Raw genomic sequence first — 18,322 nt, forward strand, 5'->3', positions numbered from 1 at the left:
GGTTCATAGACCACAATTGGAGAAATAACAAGATTCAGCTATGACTTAGGAGAGTTGATGGCTGTAACTCCAGCAACCAGAGCAGAGCTGGGGCTCAGTTACTGTTGCTGAATCAAATGGAAATGCCCTGTGATGTGTTGTACTTTATTTAGCTAAAGAGTTCATTATTTGAAAGGGAAAATGAACTAATTTACTCTTTACAATTCCATGGGCTGTAGGCCATCAGGCTCCTCTGTCCATGGGATCATCTAGGCAAGAATACTGAAGTGGGTTGCTATTTCCTCATCCACAGGATCTTCCAGACCCAGGGATCGAACCCACGTCTCCTGCATTGGCTCTCTAAGGCTGAGTTATCTGGGAAGCCCAATAAAATAACCAAGATTGAATTATCACTTCCAGTCACCCATCTCTTCAGTACATTGATGTTTCCAATTCATTTTTTGGTTTATTCAATAAATGTTTCTTAAAGTCCTATGATAGGCCAGGCAGCCTGTGAGGAACTGATGATATAACCGTGAACAAGGAGAAATAGTTTCTCTCCCAATGCAACCCAAGGTGTAGGAGGGTTTTATGGTTATCTATTGCTGGGTGACAAACCATGTCAAAACTTACTGGCTTACAACCAACATCGTTTTCTTCACTCACAATCAGCAGTTTGAGGAGGCAGTGAAACATCTGTGTTTTCCATGTGGCATCAACTTGCACAGCTATTGTACCTGGGAGATCCTGTTTCAAGATGCTACCTGTCCATTTGACGGTGGCTATCACAGCAAAGGTTCTGGTCCCTCCGTATGTGGCCTTCCCAGGGGCTGCTTGGGGTCCACACAGCATAGGTGTCTGAGGGTAGGTGGACATTTTACATGGGGCCTGGCTTTCCTCAGTGTTACAGCACAAGATACAGGCTGCAAAACATCTTCCTAGCTAGCTTCATAAGTCACAGAGGGTAACTCTACTAAATTCTGCTGGCAATTCAAATCGCTAAGGCAGTCATCGGTTTATAGGGTGTGAAATTTTCTTGCAACTCCCAATAGGAGGAGTAACAAAGAATTTGCTGCTGTTTTTAATTGTTCACGGGGTGAGACAGATATTTAACAATGAACTAAATATACTTGCATGAGTACTACTAAGAAAAAGGATCTGGTGCTATGAAAACATAAAACAGAGGGAGGTAATTAGGAAGAGACCCCCTAAGGAAGTAATATTACAGATGAGACGGGCTCCAAGTCAGAGTGCTACATAATAAGTGAAGAGATAATAATCAGAAGCAGGTAATATAATTAGGTTTTTTAAAAAAAAAGGTAAAAATGGTAAGAGCTAGTCTTAATTACTTGGTTGCTCTATGCCAGGCACTATTTCCAGACTTTATATGTATTATCTCATTGAACTCATAACAATCCTAGATAGTGAGTAATGATATTTCCATTTTGCACCAACTGAGAAATAAAGAAGAGTTCCTCAAGACTGCAAAGCTAGTGAGTGGCATTGCCACGGTTTTAGGGTCTCTTTGTATTCTAGAAATTTGAGCATATGGGCATCCTTGTACCAAAGGTTATCACAGCAAGGAGCTGTGAGTAGCTAAGAAATTCCAATGGGAGAGCTGACACCCAAGGAGGAATTTGTGCAGAAAGGAAGAGTGAACAAGCAGCAGAAATGAACTTCATCTCCTGCACCCCTGGCTCTGGTGAAGGGTTGTAATTTTCTTTCACCGCAGCATTTTAGAAAGAGATTGAAAAATAACAGCTGGATTCCCATTTTTAAGTAGGGAAGGAAAGTCATTGCCTTTGATTTGGCTCCATTTTCCAACTTTTTTTAAGCCCTAAACGACCTTAGTAACTACCTCTTTCTCCAGGTAGAGTGGAAACGGATCTTGTAGCACTGGACAGAATTTGCTAAATAAGTAATATCCCTTTAAATAAACCTTGAAACGTATAAGTCAGTTGTCTAGGTTCTGCAGGCCAGGTGACAGTGGAGTGAGAATGCATCACTTGAGTGACGTGGTTCTTGTGATGTTCAGATGTAATACTTCATCTAGACCAGCATGATATACTATCAGCTCTGTGTTGCTCTGATGATGTATTACTTGGTAAAATAAGGTTAGCTGTCAAAAACTCATTCCAAGGAACTGAAAGTTTGGCTGGGGGAAAAAATTCATTTCAGGTCTTAAAAAAATACATTTTTCATTTGAGTGGAGGGAAAGATGACATGGTTAGAAGTCAAAAGGCTTGAGGGCCTTCTGAACCCTGGTGGAAAAAAAAAAAAAAAAAATCTTTCAATACAGACAACTCAGAGGAAAGTCAGGGCCAAATCAATGAAGCCAGTGCCTTCCTATTTTGTAGGAGCCAATCATGTACAATTGCAGAATAGTACAACTTGGGAGACTTTATGTAACTTCCACAACTATGTCCTTGAGACAGCAGAGGATGGAAAAATTATTTGGGTAGGTGTTTCAAGAGAATAAGTTTCTATAACAAACATCTGGAATTAGTGTTCTGTACATGGGCTAGAAATGTCTTATTATTTAGCATAGTCCTATTTATGGATGTCTTAACAACTGTTGTTTTTTATAGAGAGTGATAATGTATTCTAAAATGATCTTTAATACTGATATTTCAAAATCTGTTCTTAAATATGTATGTGTCATATGAAATTTTAAACATAGTCTTTCAACGTTTTATTAGGTTTCAGATGTGCTGACTAGTCTTGGAACTGGATTTATATTTATCACAAAATTCAGCTTTAGCCCCACCTATTTTTAATTTCTACCAGATATTTTCATGATAAGGTTAGAGAAAATAAGTACCTAAAAAAAGAAAACGAAAAGTACCAACCAAACAAAACCTCTAAGGGAGCCAAATGGAAGAAGTATTTCTCTTAGGTAAAACAAGCAAGTCCTTAAGTTCTGAGGTTCTAGAGTTAGACTCTGATTTTTTTAACAGTTGGTTCTTTTCACTTGTCTAGAATATGAAAGAGTTAGAAAACTCATGTATTCATCGAGATGAATGTCACTTTCTGCTATTAAGAAAAACCAAGTATCATCTAACTAAAAACTATCAGGCTAAAACAAAATAGCCAAACAGTGATTATGAAGCATATTCTTCATGTATTCTCTATTCTCTCTCTTCTAAACAAGGTAGAGGTAGAGATAGAGAATGCCATGTTATTTCATTTTCCAACTTTACAGCCTATTTCAAAATATTTTCAGATCTTGTCTGCCACAGTTTGTTCTAATTAATTAGAACATGTAATTATATCTACATAACTCAAAAATATCTTGATATTGTGACAAGTTGGAGTGGACTAAGGTGTGGTGGGGAATCAATCCAAATACTTATCTGGAAAATGGATGTAAAGAACAGTCACAAATTCAATAATAGTTTTGAAACCAGTTCATGTATTATTAGTTTTGGCCTTAAAATAACTTCTCAGTGAATAAGCCCATAAACAGTCATTTTATAATCAAATAAAAATTGCACCTGCTTATAGAGCTCTCATCACTTGTTTGACAAAAGAAAATACAGCCTTGCAAGAGGAAGACATCTATCAACTGATATATATTTCTAAATTTCTTTTTTAATTTAGATACATTTCTACTTTGTTTAAAAAATCTTAAGAATTTTAAAAGTATTTTTGAAGGAATGATTCAAGAGTTTATAACACATATTACAACATTTTAAAATGTCATTATGAAGGATATTTTAATTTAGTATTATTTTTGATAAGTTTAGAACTGGTGGTTTGCTACTGGAGCAACTTATAATAACAAATTAAACTTGATTTATATAGATGATGATAAGAAATAATAATTGGGTTTATTTTTGGAAAAAAGGTAATTCAAAATCTATTTGTGTTTATGTACCCAAACCCAATTTTAATAAGAAAGCTGAGACAAAGGAAATATGAAATATATGTATAAATATATATAGATATCTGTATAAATAACTATATGTATATATTTCTTGCCATCTTAAGGAAAAAGATAATGTCAAATTCTAAACATCAAAAGTCTTATAACTAAACAAAGGTGGTAAGGTTGTAGGGAAATATATCTAAATTGTGAAAAATGTATAAGAACTAAAGAATTTTAAACCAGTTGGGGTCTCTACTGTGTGGAGGCAGAGATCTTGTAGGAGATTGGAGTGGGCGACATGAGAAAACATGAGACATCCTTTTAGCTGGGAAAGAAATTTTGAGCTACATGAAAAAGAAACGAATAAATACATCGACGAGAGAGAGTGTGGTTTACATTTAGCCAGTTACATGATACCTGGTTGGTATTTTTTACAGAGTAATATAGTGAAAATATCTAAATTTCCAGACCTAGATCTGGGATGATGTATTGTCCAGTAGGAAACAGCAACCCACTCCAGTATTCTTACCTGGACAATTCCACAGAAGAGCCTAGCAGGCTATAGCCCATGGGGTCGCAAAGAGTCGGACATGACTGAAGCAGCTGAACACACACACACATTGTCCAGTGGAGTGGGGCATGCGTGTTTTGAACTCTTTAGCTAAGACGCATGTGATCAATAGAGTGGGAACTTGAGTGTGTCGTTACAACAGCCTCTGTTACCTGGAGGAATGCACACAGATTAGAAAGCATAGTTAGGCAAGGACAGGACAGAGAGTTAGAGGGGCTTGATGATGAAACAATGCAGAGGACACTTCAAGGAGACATAATACTTCGCTCCATCCTCCATGGAGCAAATCCTCATTAATGGATTTGATAGTTACCTTGACAGAGAAAGCTTCAAATACATATTCCTTTCCTTATATGTCTCAGTGTTTTCCCAAAGCATAGTAAGCCTAGTACTGGCAGTATTCAGAATGATTTTAGATGGTATGCCATAGACATTTGTTTCTCAAGTTTTTCATTTAAATAAATAAATAAATTAGAAAAAGCGTGGCTGAGTCATGAAACTGATGATATTGTAATATCATTGCTTAAGGGTAAGATCAAATCAGTGTTTAAGTAAATTTAGAAAAAAATTGTTTATGTTCAGTAAGAATGTTTAGGAAAGTCACAAATGCAGAAAAGTCTACATGTTAAGCGAAAGGCTGAGATTGGAAAAAAGCCTGGTTCTCTATTTTTCCTCGCATAGCTTTTTATGTCTCTGATACAGTCTAGATTTATCCCTTTCATCATTCTCTACCCATCCTCTGTCTCGTAACTGACCACATCATTTGTGAGACCCAGTGCAAAATAAAAATCCAGGGCTTCTTTTTCAAAAGTTATAAGTAATTTCCGGATGGTGGCAGTAGAGTCTTAAATCAAGCGTGGGGTGCTCATGAGATTGAGGCCCAGCGCAGTTGGTTCTACTGCCTCTCTGTGTAAAGGAACAGGACGAATTGGGACCTGCCAAAGTTTCATGTTCATCTTGGTTGCAGGAAATCTGAGATGCAGAGTCAAATTTTATGGAAGTGTTTGTGTAGGTGTGTATGTGTTTGGGTATTATTGTTTCTAGTGGAAAGCCAGACTATATCTAAGACAATTCTGGAAAAGCAAACATCAAGACTTTCTCTGTTGTTATGTATGTGGGAGAACATGTAATCATGTGACTTACAGAAACCAGGGTCCCATTGGCCTCCTTTGGATGGTCTTAGGGCCACATATTGGTCTCTCCTGTGAAATGTCTTATTTTATATAGATAATTAAATACCCCAAGTTACTTTTCTAGGTTAACCTGGAGAAAAAAGTTTTATGTTCAGTAAGAATGTTTAGGAAACTCACAGATGCAGAAAATTCCACATGTGAAGTGAAAGACTGAGATTGGAGAAAAACCCTGGTTCCCTATTTTTCCTGGTACAGCTTTTTATGTCTTTGATACAATCTAGATTTATCCTTTTCATCGTTATGTAGCCATCCTCTGTCTCCTGACTGACCACATCATTTGTGAGACCCAGTGCAAAAATAAGAATCCAGGGCTCTTTTTTCAAAAGTTATGAGTAATTTCCAAGTGATGACAGGAGAGCCTCCCTTTGGGAAGAATGACATTTCAGCCTTTAGGGCATGAAATGGGAGATCAGTTGCTTTTCTCTTCAGGTTCATCTTAAGTCTCACCAAGCCTGCGAAAATTGAAATGGTTTTATCTGTGTCCCCCTCCCCCCTCATGCTTTTGCCATCCTGCAACTTATATTTTTGCCTTCGGGTTTCAGCTTCAGGACATCTCCCCGTCACGCATTTCTGAAGCCCACATGTGTTGGTCCTGCTCTGGGATGCCAGATTGCTTTGCTCTCCTTAAGGCTTTCTTCTAGCCCCTAGAGGAACACTTCAGAGGCTTTCTGGAAGTTGCTTGCTTGTCTGCCTTCCTTCCAGATTCTGCGATGGGTGAAGTCAAGACTTCATCGTTTTGACAGCTTATTCTCTATTCTGCCAAAGATCCTGGCACATAACACACTCTACATATTTGGTGAATGAATGATTGAATGACTTAATGCATCAGTTAAAATACATGAAAGGTCTGAGAGCACTAAGAATATCTACAAAAAGACTCAAATGAACTGGCCTAAATGATATTTTAACTGCCTATGACATATGCATCATGGTCTCCATATGGGCTCTTAGGCATGCATAAGTATCTCCATCCTTATATTGTATTTTCAAATAAAGGATTGCTTTGAAAGTACTTTCAATATTCATTTAATGTCTAACTTCAAAACAGATTTCATATTGAAAGCCTGTGCATACCAAACCAAGAATTTTGTCAAATTTTTCATAGTAAATGTGAATCATAAGTAACTTTTTAAAATCACCAATATTTACCCTTCAAACATTTGAACCATGTTTGTGGTTCATTGTTTTCATATATGAATCTACTCTTCTACCTCATGTAAAAACAGTTTTACTTATGTAAAACTGTCTTTTAGTAGGGACATGTGGTAATTCATGTGATAAACCTTTTCTGATTTTTACATATGTCACAAAGAACTTCAAAAATGAAAAAATTTTGATCTTCTAGCTCTAGAGTTTATTGGCTTTGATGTTAGGTGCTGTGTTTCTTAAAAAAAAAAAATACCCATTCCTGAGTTTCTTACTTCTGTAAACTCTGGACTTAGATTCAGTTATGAGCTAAAGATCAATAGATTTGTAATCTCAAAAGTCTGTATGCTTATGTGTATTAAATTTATACACTGTTTGATTATATTTAAAGCTCATGTGCAAAACTCAGTAAATTTCCAGCTGTCTTGTAGAAGTGTTCTATCATTAAGAAATTTTGCAGTAAAATGTATAATGGCTTAAGACATCTGAGCTATATACAAATGAAGTGGAAAAACTGAACTTTCTAGAAAGATATTTTTGCCAATGAAGTATCTTGTTGGAAAGTTTTGGATAATTTAGTAAGGAGATGAATAATTTCGATCATTTGGTGAAAAAATGTAAAAAAATAGCTGAGATTTATCAGAAATTCACCTGCCTTTCTCTGTGGGAAGTAATGGACTGGAATTGCTATAGTAAGAAGAGTGAGTTCTGTTCTTAAGTGGGAATTAATAGGGACTCATAGAAGGTGATGTTGGACTTCCTCTCTGTACAATTCATTTCTCTCATCTTTTCTACATCAGTAGTCAAACTTTGCTAGAGATAAAATAAATACTTAACATACATAAATATATTTTCTGGCTGTTTTCTCTCCAGCGTTGCTGTTAAGCACAGAGTGTGTTTTCTGAAAGGCTGTTCTTTACATAAGAAGGTCAAACATATGGACTTTCTGTTTCCAAAGAGGGAGCATAGTGTTACAGGTATGGTGCTTTGATTTTAAAACCTCCTTCGTGTTCTGGCACCATTGTGAACAAACTGAGACCTTCATCAATAGCTTATCTTCTATTTTTAAAAAAAAATAATTTATTTTAAGCTATTTTAGCCAAACAAAATTGAGAGGAAGAAAGACACCCCACATGCACCCATCCCCCAAACAAGCATAGATTCTCCACACCACCCACTGTCAATATCACTCACCAGAATGATACTTTTTTTTTAAACCAAGAAATTACATTGATACAGGGCTTCCCTGGTGGCTCAGATGGTAAAGAATCTGCCTGCAGTGCAGGAGACCCGGGTTCAATCCCTGGGTTGGGAAGATTCCCTGGAGGAAGGCATGGCAACCCACACCAGTATTCTTGCCTGGAGAATTCCATAGACCAAGGAGCCTGGCATGAGGTTGCAAAGAGCTGGACATGACTGAGTGACTAACACTTTCATTGACACAGCGTTGTCACTCAAAGTCCATTGTTTACCTTAGGTTTACTTTTCAGCACCCTTCTACGGTGCAATTTGGTTGTTTTCCACACAAAACTTTCTTTTCAATTATAAGCATACACTTATTCATAGATAAAGTCCTTTTACATAAACATTACAGTCTTGGGAAACATTTCTATTCCTCCATGACCACTTGGGGCCTATGTCCCTTGAGATGTGACATTGTCTTAGCTATGCAAGAATAGACAGGACTGAGATTATTTTATGTTACCTAAATGTTAATCTCCCTGAGATGTGGGGGACAGTTTGGCCTCATCAGCAATATCCTGGGGAGAAGACTGCTCCTCCAGATGGCTGCTGTCACCTATTTTCTGTTGATTCTTACTGGGAGTTGTCATCCTTGTAAAGAAAATTAATGGTGATAAATTCTGAGGCTATACCTACTTGGAAGGGGCTTCCCAGGTGGCGCTAGTGGTAAAGGACCTCCTCCCAATGCAGGAGACATAAGAGATGAGGGTTTGATACCTGGATCGGGAAGATCCCCTGGAGAAGGGCACGGCAACCCATGGACAGAGGAGCCTAGTGGGCTATAGTCCATGGGGTCGCAAAGAGTTGGACACGACTGAAGCGACTTAGCATACATGCATGCATTACTCCCAGCACTGTATGTCTTATGACATATATCCTTCACTATAATATCAGAGTATTTTCACCTCCCTAAAAAAATCATCATACTCTGCCTATTCATCCTTTCCACACCTCTACCCTGAAAACTTCAGCTCGTTTTATTTTCTTCATAGTTTTGTTTTTCCAGAATGTTACGTAGTTGAAATCATACACTATATAGACTTTTCAGATTGACTCTTTCCCTTTGTTATGTGCCATGTTTTTTCATGGCCTAATCTTTCTTTTTGGTGGGGAAAATATATGTTTTAAAAAAATATTTCACTTGCATTTCTGAATAAGTGACACAAGCCCAACATTCAAAACATGCAGAAGGATATGTTCAGTGCCTACCTTGAATGTATTGCTCAGTGACATTGTCCTATCACCTTCCAGTAACTTTTGTAGAAAATAGTACATTTACTAGTTTTTGTATATATTCCAGACAGTTTATGCATTTATAAAAAAATATGTATAGGTGATTTTCCCCCCACACAAATTGTATCAGTAATGTCATACACGTGGTTCCACACCTTGACATTCTCACGCAGTAACTCTTGGAATAGTTCCATATCATTACATAGAAAACTACCTAATTATTTTTAATGGCTATGATGTTTTATTGTGTGAATTTATCATAATTTATTTAACCATTCTGTATTAATGTGCATTTAGGCTTGTTCCAATCTTTTGCAATTTGGAATATGTTCCTGACAAAAGCTAGACTGATTCATTTAAAGTTAAAATAATTTGAAGATAGCATTATAAAGTTAGAATTTCCCCCTTCATCTCTCCATAAGTCTTTGCAAGGTGAAAAGAACAGGAAATACAAACACAGAAACCAGTAACATTTTCTTTGTTTAACAGCTCTTCTTTTTAATTTTAGTGCTGAATAATATTTCATTGTGTGGATATACCATGTTTTATTTATCCATTCACCTGCTGAAATTGCATCTTGGTTGCTTTCAAGTTTTGGCAGTTATGAATAAAAGTACTGTAAACTGCAGTTAATAGTCAGACCTTTGTCAGCAAAGTAATGTCTCTGCTTTTCAATATGCTGTCTAGGTTGGTCATAGCTTTTCTTCCAGGGAGCAAGTGCCTTTTAATTTCATGGCTGCAGTCACCATCTGCAGTGATTTTGGAGCTCAAAATACAAAGTCCCTCACTGTTTCCATTGTTTCTCCATCTATTTTTCATGAAGTGATGGGACCGGATGCCATGAACTTAGTTTTCTGAATGTTGAGTTTTAAGGCAGCGTTTTCACTCTCCTCTTTCACTTTCATCAAGAGGCTCTTTAGTTCTTCTTCGCTTTCTGCCATAAGGGTGGTGTCTGCTGCATATGATACGAAACATCTTTTCATATGATTACTTGCCACCAGTGTACCTTTTTCGCTGACCTTTTCTTTAATATGTGATTTTAAAGTTTCTGTTTCAATTCCTTTGATGTATTAGAGTGAGATAAAATAGGTGAATAGCTCATAATACAGCATATAGTAAATGTATGAAACACACTGGCTGTTTTTCTTATTTACTGTCATAATAAAAAGGCTGTCAAATAAGTGTTGTCATAAAACCCATTATTTTGGATCAATTATTACAGTAAGAAGCTAAAATATTAAAACATATTACAAATTATAATTTTGAATTTTTGAAAATATGCTATGTGAAAGCTGTCTAGATATTCAGGAGCTAACTTCAAGTTTTAAAAAAAAATGGAAACTAAAATGTACTCTCAGATAGTATAGACTGTTTAGAATCTTTGTCCCTAGTCATTTTTATCTAATATATTAGTACAGCCTATATGTGTTGACCACTGGGTATACAAACTACTTTTACATTTATGAACAAGGCAATTAAAATTTGTTCTCTCAAGGCCAAAAGCATAAGTCAGTGTGAAGGGTGAGACAGTAGACTATTTGATCAAACCATTGATTCCTCTTTAAGGTAACACATATGTGGGCTAAAATTTTCACTTTTTTATTTGGCTGTTACATGTTAGAAGCTGAAGAAACTTATTTTCTGTTTATCTTCTGTGACCACACTTATTTCTGTGGACAATTCCAGTCAGCATGCCTCTGAGACTAGTTCATGATCTCTGATAAATATAAACAAGAAGACTTGCCTCAAACTGAAGTCTCCAACTTAAGCTATCATGGGTGCCCTGTATAAATTGCTTTGATTAATTGCCAGATAATCATATGTTAGGGCTTCCACAGTGGCTCAGTAGCTAAAGAATTTGCCTGCAATGCAGGAGACACAGGAGATGCATGATCCCTGGGTCAGGAAGATCACCTGGAAAAGGAAATGGCAACCCACTCCAGTATTCTTGCCTCAAAAATTCCATGAACAGAGGAGTCTGGGGGGTGCTATGGTCCAAAGGGTCACAAAGAGTTGGACCTAACTGAGTGACTAAGTACAAGCACAATCATATATTAATATACAAAAATATATAAAGTATAATGAGTTAAACTATCAGGTTAGTAAGAGAAAATTCAGATAGTTTGTATTCAATATTGGTGAAGACATTTTAAGGGAAATGACCTCTGTTGTACCAGCTCTTTTCCCTTTGACCTAGTGAACTGAATTTCTATTGACTTAAGAATGAGGTAGCACCTGTTGCGGAGAAGGCAATGGCACCCCACTCCAGTACTCTTGCCTGGAAAATCCCATGGGCAGAGGAGCCTGGTAGGCTGCAGTCCATGGGGTCGCGAAGAGACACAACTGAGCGACTTTCCTTTCACTTTTCACTTTCATGCATTGGAGAAGGAAATGGCAACCCACTCCAGTGCTCTTGCCTGGAGAATCCCAGGGACGGAGGAGCCTGGTGAGCTGCCGTCTATGGGGTTGCACAGAGTCGGACACGACTTAAGCAACTTAGCAGCACCTGTTACAGACATTCCCAGAAAACCTCTCCTCTAACTTTATTGACTCAGTTAAGCACCTTTATTCTTGAACCAGTAATTGGCAAGGGCAATAAAGCTGTGTTTATTGGTTTAAGCATATCATAGTTCTTTTGGATCTGAGGTCAATCCCACATACATGATATGCCTACTACAAATTGTGAAATGGTTGAAAAGGATGCTGGGACATGAACCTCACACTATCCACCACTTGTAGCAGAGCACTTTTCTTTTGATTGTTTCTGAGTGTATCCAGCCTGTCCCCACACATATGACATCATTTAGCAGCTGAGGACAGATGTGACCAAACCGCCTAACCAGTTAGTTGATTTAGAAATGGACAAATGTATCCCTGCTTACAGTCAAGATCCCTTCCTGCAATTGGTAATTGTGATAAAGAGGCTCATCTCCCCTGATGCTTTCTTGAAGTCAGATAAACATGTAGCAGCTCAAAGCATTGGCTACTTGCTACTCTTGTCAACCAGGTGACAGAGAAAGCTACTATTCAGCAAGACAAAAGAATAAATCACATGTACAGAAAAAAAAATTAAAAATACACAAAGATTATTTTCATGATTCTTTATAGCACTCCCATCCCTTTACTCTAGTTCATTCTTGATTCATCCCAGTATCTTTCTTGCTTAAATTAAACTCAGGCAAGTTTTCATTTTTTGCAACCACAAGAATCTTTAGGAAAATGGATGTCCTTTCCTTAGATAAGACTTACTTTTCTGTTCTATAAATTACACTTTTCCCCCTATAGATAGAGATATGTATATGCTCACACACACACACTTGCATACCCAATGTTCAAAGTATATGTAAAGTATTTTTTTAATTTATTTATTTTTAATTGAAGGATAATTGCTTTACAATGCTGTGTTGCTTTCTGCCATACATCAACATGAATCATCCATAAATACATATATGTCCCCTCCTCCTTGAACCTCCCTCCCATCTCTCACCTCCAACCCCATCCCACCCTCTCTAGGTTATCAAAGAGTCCTATTTGAGTTCCCTGAGACATACAGCAAATTTCCAATACCTATCTATTTTACATATGGTATTATATATGTTTCCATGCCACTCTCTCCATTTATCATAGGGGCTGAAAGGCTTGGCAAAATTTAGAACATATATTATCAATTTGAAGGATTATTGTAATACTTGGAATGAAGAAGAAACTAAAAGCCAAAGTTTTGTTTTCTTTCTTTTTTTTTTTTTCTCTCATGGAATGTGGTATGGTGGTAAAAGACAGATTTGGGAGGAAATTGACAGTGATATTAAAATAATAACTTGTACTCATCTACAAAAATCTTTATAAAACTTTACCTTGTGAGTGAAACTTGTGCTTTTTTCTGCCTCTATCCTTAAGGCAAACAGCTCCTGAGTCTGCTATCCAGAAGAACGTTTGGCTTCTTGACATTGTCGCATTCTCTCAAGAGAGTCCCAACGGACAGAAGAGGAAGGTAAGAGTTGTTAACACTCCAGGCACATAATATATAATCAACAGTATGTTGTGGATTAACAATTAAATAAGCAAATCAAGTTGCTGTGTACTATAAATCTTATATTCTGAATTTGATGTCATAGGAAATTTTTTCCTGAGCTTTTAAGCACCAGTACTTTCATTTACAAAACATAAAATTGCTGCATTTTAAAATTCAATTACTTATATGGGATCTTTTAGATCCCTGCTACTAGAGGTATGATCCAGAGATCAGTAGTATTTGCATCATCTGGGGATTTGTTGAAGTACATGATCTCAAGCCCTAGCTTTAACAGTCAAGTGTAAATTTGTATTTTAACAAAACACCTGAGTAACCCAGTGCACATTACAGTTCAAGAAGCACTGGATTACATGATGATTTTTTGTGTTGTTTTGACATGGATGGGGAAGCCTGGCGTACTGCAGTCCATGGACACACATGGACACCATGGACACGACTGAGCGATTGAACTGACTTTATGAAACAGAATAGCCCTAACCTTGACCAAAAAAAAAAAATGTTATATTTTCCACTTATACTGCATTATTTGTTTCCTGTCACAGATATTCATAACTAATCTACTATGCTAAATCACAGGAAATGGTAATCAAATGAGCTTGGCTCTAAATCCAAACATTAATGAAAGTGATATTTGAAAATATCTTTTAAAGAGATAATGCTCAATTACAGGTGGTATTTAGATAGTTTTATGTTAACAGGATTTATTTTCAGGAAAAGTATGATTCCTAAAATAAATGAATTCTAGAGATCGAGAAAGCTACCTTGTAGCTTTATTATTATGGCATTTGTCAATATTGGGATGTAACATTATTATCAGAAACTGTCAATTGGTTTTGAAGATTTTAAGATGTATCCTCTATTGACGATATCTATTGATATTTTATTGAAAATTCAGATTTCTTGGTACTTGTTACTGTTAAACCCAAAAACATTCTGGCACAACAGCTAATGCAGCTGGTGATACTCTATTGTTTTGAATCTGGAAGTCATAAGATATTTTCTTTCAGAATTAGTGTTGCATATCATGCTACATGACTGTTTATAACTTTAAGGGAAAATTGGTGTTTATATATCATTTAATTGCAATGAATTGAAGTATATATTTAATCAACTACTTTGTATTAAAACTGAACTGAAGGTTTACAAGAAATTCTAGGTGAAATATTACTATTGACTTTGCAAACCAAACTGATTATACAGATGTCTCAGTTATTTCTTTTACTGCAACAAATTAACTCTTTCTACTAAACTCTCTAAGGTTTGCTGAAGAAAAATTCTTCTGGTAAATTTAAAGGGAATTTAAGTACATTATATAAAATTTCTATTGAGGTATAGTTGCTGTACAGTATATAAGTTACAGGTGTACAACACAGTGATACACAATTTTTATAGGTTAAACTTCATTTATAGTTATAATAAAATACTGGCTATATTTGCATTTTTCTGATGATTAGCATTGTTGAGCATCTTTTCATGTGCCTGTTGACCATTAGTATGTTCTTTGAAAAATTGTCTATTCAGGTCTTTTGCCATTTTTAAAATGGGTCTGTTTTGTTTTTTATGTGGAGTTCTATGAGCTGTTTATATATATTGGATATTAACCTTTTTGGTCATATCATTAGCAGATATATTCTCACATTCAGTAAGTTGTCTTTTTGTTGAAGATTTGCTTTTCTGTGCAAAAGCTCTTCAGTCTAATTAGGTCCTTATTTTTATTTCAGGTTTTGGTTTGTTTTTCACTTTTACTTGCTTTAGGAGACACATCCAAAAAATATAACTATGATTCATGTTAAAAGAGTGCCATTTCTTCTGGGAGTTTTATGGTTTCCAGGCTTGATTTTAGATTTTAAACCATTTTGAGTTTACTTTTGTATATGGTGAGAGAAAATGTTCTAATTCCATTCTTCTGCATGCAGTTGTGCAGTTTTCCCAGCACCACTTACTGAAGAGACTGTATTTCCTCCATTTTATACTCCTGCCTGCTTTGTCATGGACTAACTGATCATAATCGTGTGGCTTATTTATGGTCTCTCTACTCTGTTCCGCTGATCCATGTGTCTGTTTTTGTGCCAGTACCAAACAGTGTTGATTACTGTAGCTTTGTATTATAGCCCAAATTCAAGGAATGTGATTCCTCCAGCTCTGTTCTTTCCCAAGACTTTTTTTTTTTTTTTTTTTTACAATTCAGGGTCTTTTGTATTTTCACAAAAATTTTAAAGTGTTCTACTTCTGAGAAAAAACACCTTTGATACTTAATAGGGATTGCATTGAATCTGTAGATTGCTTTGAGTAGTATAATTATTTTAACAGTACTATTTCTTCCAGTTCATGAAAACAGTCTATGTTTCCTTTTATTTATTTGAAGGATAATTGCTTTATAGAATTTTGTTGTTTTCTGCCAAGTATCAACATGAATCAGCCATAGATATACCAGTATATGTTTCTGTGTCATCCGAATTTATTTCATTACTGTCATAATGTTTTCCAAGTATAGTTCTTGTATCTGCTTTGGTAGCTTTAATTCATAGGTTTTTTTTTTTTTTTTTCTTTTCAGTATGATTATAAATTAGGTTTTTTCCTTAATTTCCCTTATTGACAGTTGATTGTTGGTGGTTATTGTGTAGAAATTCAACAGATATATATATATATATATATATATATATGCTACTTCTCTATTCTGCAACTGTACCAAATTCATTGAGTTCTAGTAGTTTCTGGTGGCGTCTTTAGGATTTTCTATGTATATTATCTTATCATCTACAAACAGTTTAAGTTTTACTCTGTCCTTTATAATTTGGAATTCTCTTTTTGTCTGATTGCTGTCAAGGACTTCCAATATTATGTTGAAAAACAAGTATCAAGAGTTGACCTCTTTGTCTTGTTTCTTAGAGGAAACACATTCAGCTTTTCACCATTGAGTGTGTTAGCTGTGGATTTGTCATATCTGGCCTTTATTATGTTGAGGTATGTCCTCTCTTTGTCCACTTTCTGGAAAGTTTTTTTAATAAATGGATGCTAAGTTTTGTCAAAAGCTTTTTGCATCTGTTGAGATGATCCTATAGTTCTTATTCTTCAATTTCTAATGTGTTGTATCCACTGATTGACTTGTAGATATGTAGATATTGAAAAATCCTTCACTCTCACATTTTATTTAGAAACAAAGAACCAATAGGTTCTTTGAACTTAAATTATTTTTCTCAACATATATTTATTGATCCTTTACGAGAAGACTGTTGGTCTGAGTTCTGTGTGGGAAAGAAGCAAATCACAGTTTCAACATCACAAGCAGAATATATATTTATGTGTTCATCTTTGTGTGTGTGATCATCATTGAAAAGAAAGGTTATTGATTATGTCTAATTATTTTTCATATGTTCCAGGCACTGGATATGATTGAAAGTATGAAATAGTAACAGTAGCCCTTAGTAACCATTGACATTACATCAGCAACTTTGCTAAACATTTCAATTTCATTATATCTTTGATCTTAACAAAATTCCTATGAATTGGATATATGTAGTACTTCATTTTGCACATAAAAAAAGCAGGCTCTGCAATGTTTTGGATATGTTGTTCAAGATCACAGAGATAGTAAGTGTTTAATCCAGAAATAACAGCCAGTGTTCAGGGTGTTTGTGTGTGTTTATGAGGGTTCATTGTAAGCTTCTGATTATTGAATAACTCTAAACAAGCACCAGATAAATACACTTTCTAAATCAATAGCATAAATTCATTCTGTGAATGCTGTTCTTTACTGAGCCGCAAATGACTACTATCAAGGTGAAAGAAATGAGATTGAACAGTAGTGCTTCTCATCATACACAAGATCTCTATTTTCACCTCTTTTGAGAAAAAAGATTTACCATAGGCAATGCAGTCCACTAGTATAAGTTACTGTCCTAGGATGGTATAAAAATTAATTTTCCAAAAAGGATAGTGAATAAAAAGAAAGTTGAGTATGTGTATAATGCCTGTCAGGATGCAACCAGACCCATTTGACATCATTCACTTCTTCTTGGTACTTTTCCCCAAAGGTCCAGTAGTACAGGATATTTCTTTTTTTTTTTATTGTATTTTTATGTTTTTAACTTTTTATTTTGTATTGAAGTATAGCTGATTATCAATGTTGTGATAATCTCAGGTAGACAGCAAAGGAGTTCAATCATACAAATACATGCATCCATTCTCCCCCAAGCTCCCCTCCCATCCAGGCTGCCACATAACATTGAGCAGAGTTCCCTGTGCTATACAGTAGGTCCTTGTTGGTTATCTGTTTTAAATACAGCAGTGTGTACATGTCCATCCCAAACTCCCTATCTATTCCCCAATCCTTCCTCCTTCGCAACCTTAAATTCATTCTCTGAGTCTGAGTCTTTTTCTGTTTTGTAAATAAGTTCATTTGTAGCATTTCTTTTTAGACTCTCCATATAAGGGGTGTCCTAGATATTTTTCTTTCTGCATGACTTAAGAAGTACAGAGTATTTCTGAATGGTATTTTTCTGACCAGGATTCTTCTTGAAAAACTAGCAATACCCTTTTGCAGCAAAGATAAGAGATGTCTGCCTGAGAGTAGCCAGTGGTACCAGATACTCAGATTTTTTCCGTTTTTCTACAGCAAAATTTTAAAGGAGAAAATGGAAAGGATGTAAACTTGTTTGCCCCCTGAGTGCCTTTAAAGTAACTAATGTATACTTTGGTTTGCAATCACATGGCACCTGTTAAAACAGAGAGTGGCTATTTTTATCTAGTTGGGTTAGAGTTGGACTCCCCAAAGAGCCATAAAGAATGGGAATATAGACCATCATTTTGGAGGTAGTTTCGATTGAAAGAACATTAGTGCTAGAAGTTAGAAGAAGAGTCTTCTTTATATCAAGGAATTAGAATCTTCTGCAAGGGTTCTGCATTAAAGACCCACTATAACTCTGTTATTATGGTTATTGTTGTTAAGGAATGCAAAGACCATATTGATTTTTTCTTTTTTTATTGTATAATGAAGTTATATTTGTTCTGATTTTTTTTATTTTATTTTATTTTTAAACTTTACATAATTGTATTAG

At 35.7% G+C, this 18,322-nt stretch overlaps 1 protein-coding gene across 9 annotated transcripts in view; it reads left to right on the forward strand.

Moving 5' to 3' along the window:
• Positions 1–18,322, forward strand: part of LOC123330956 — a 185,916-nt gene that overhangs the window by 22,115 nt on the left and 145,479 nt on the right. For 7 of the 9 annotated variants that reach the window (XM_044933711.2, XM_044933702.1, XM_044933710.2 and 4 more), the window contains exons 2-3: positions 7,631–7,734; positions 13,130–13,223. In XM_044933711.2, coding sequence (XP_044789646.1) covers positions 7,631–7,734; positions 13,130–13,223 — 198 coding nt within the window. Of the gene's footprint in view, positions 1–7,630; positions 7,735–13,129; positions 13,224–15,181; positions 15,750–18,322 lie in introns of those variants that run through there. The other 2 variants (XM_044933709.2, XM_044933703.1) reach the window with 2 other exon arrangements.

This window comes from Bubalus bubalis, chromosome 21 (assembly GCF_019923935.1).
Source record: "Bubalus bubalis isolate 160015118507 breed Murrah chromosome 21, NDDB_SH_1, whole genome shotgun sequence".
Classification (NCBI taxonomy): Eukaryota; Metazoa; Chordata; class Mammalia; order Artiodactyla; family Bovidae; genus Bubalus; species Bubalus bubalis.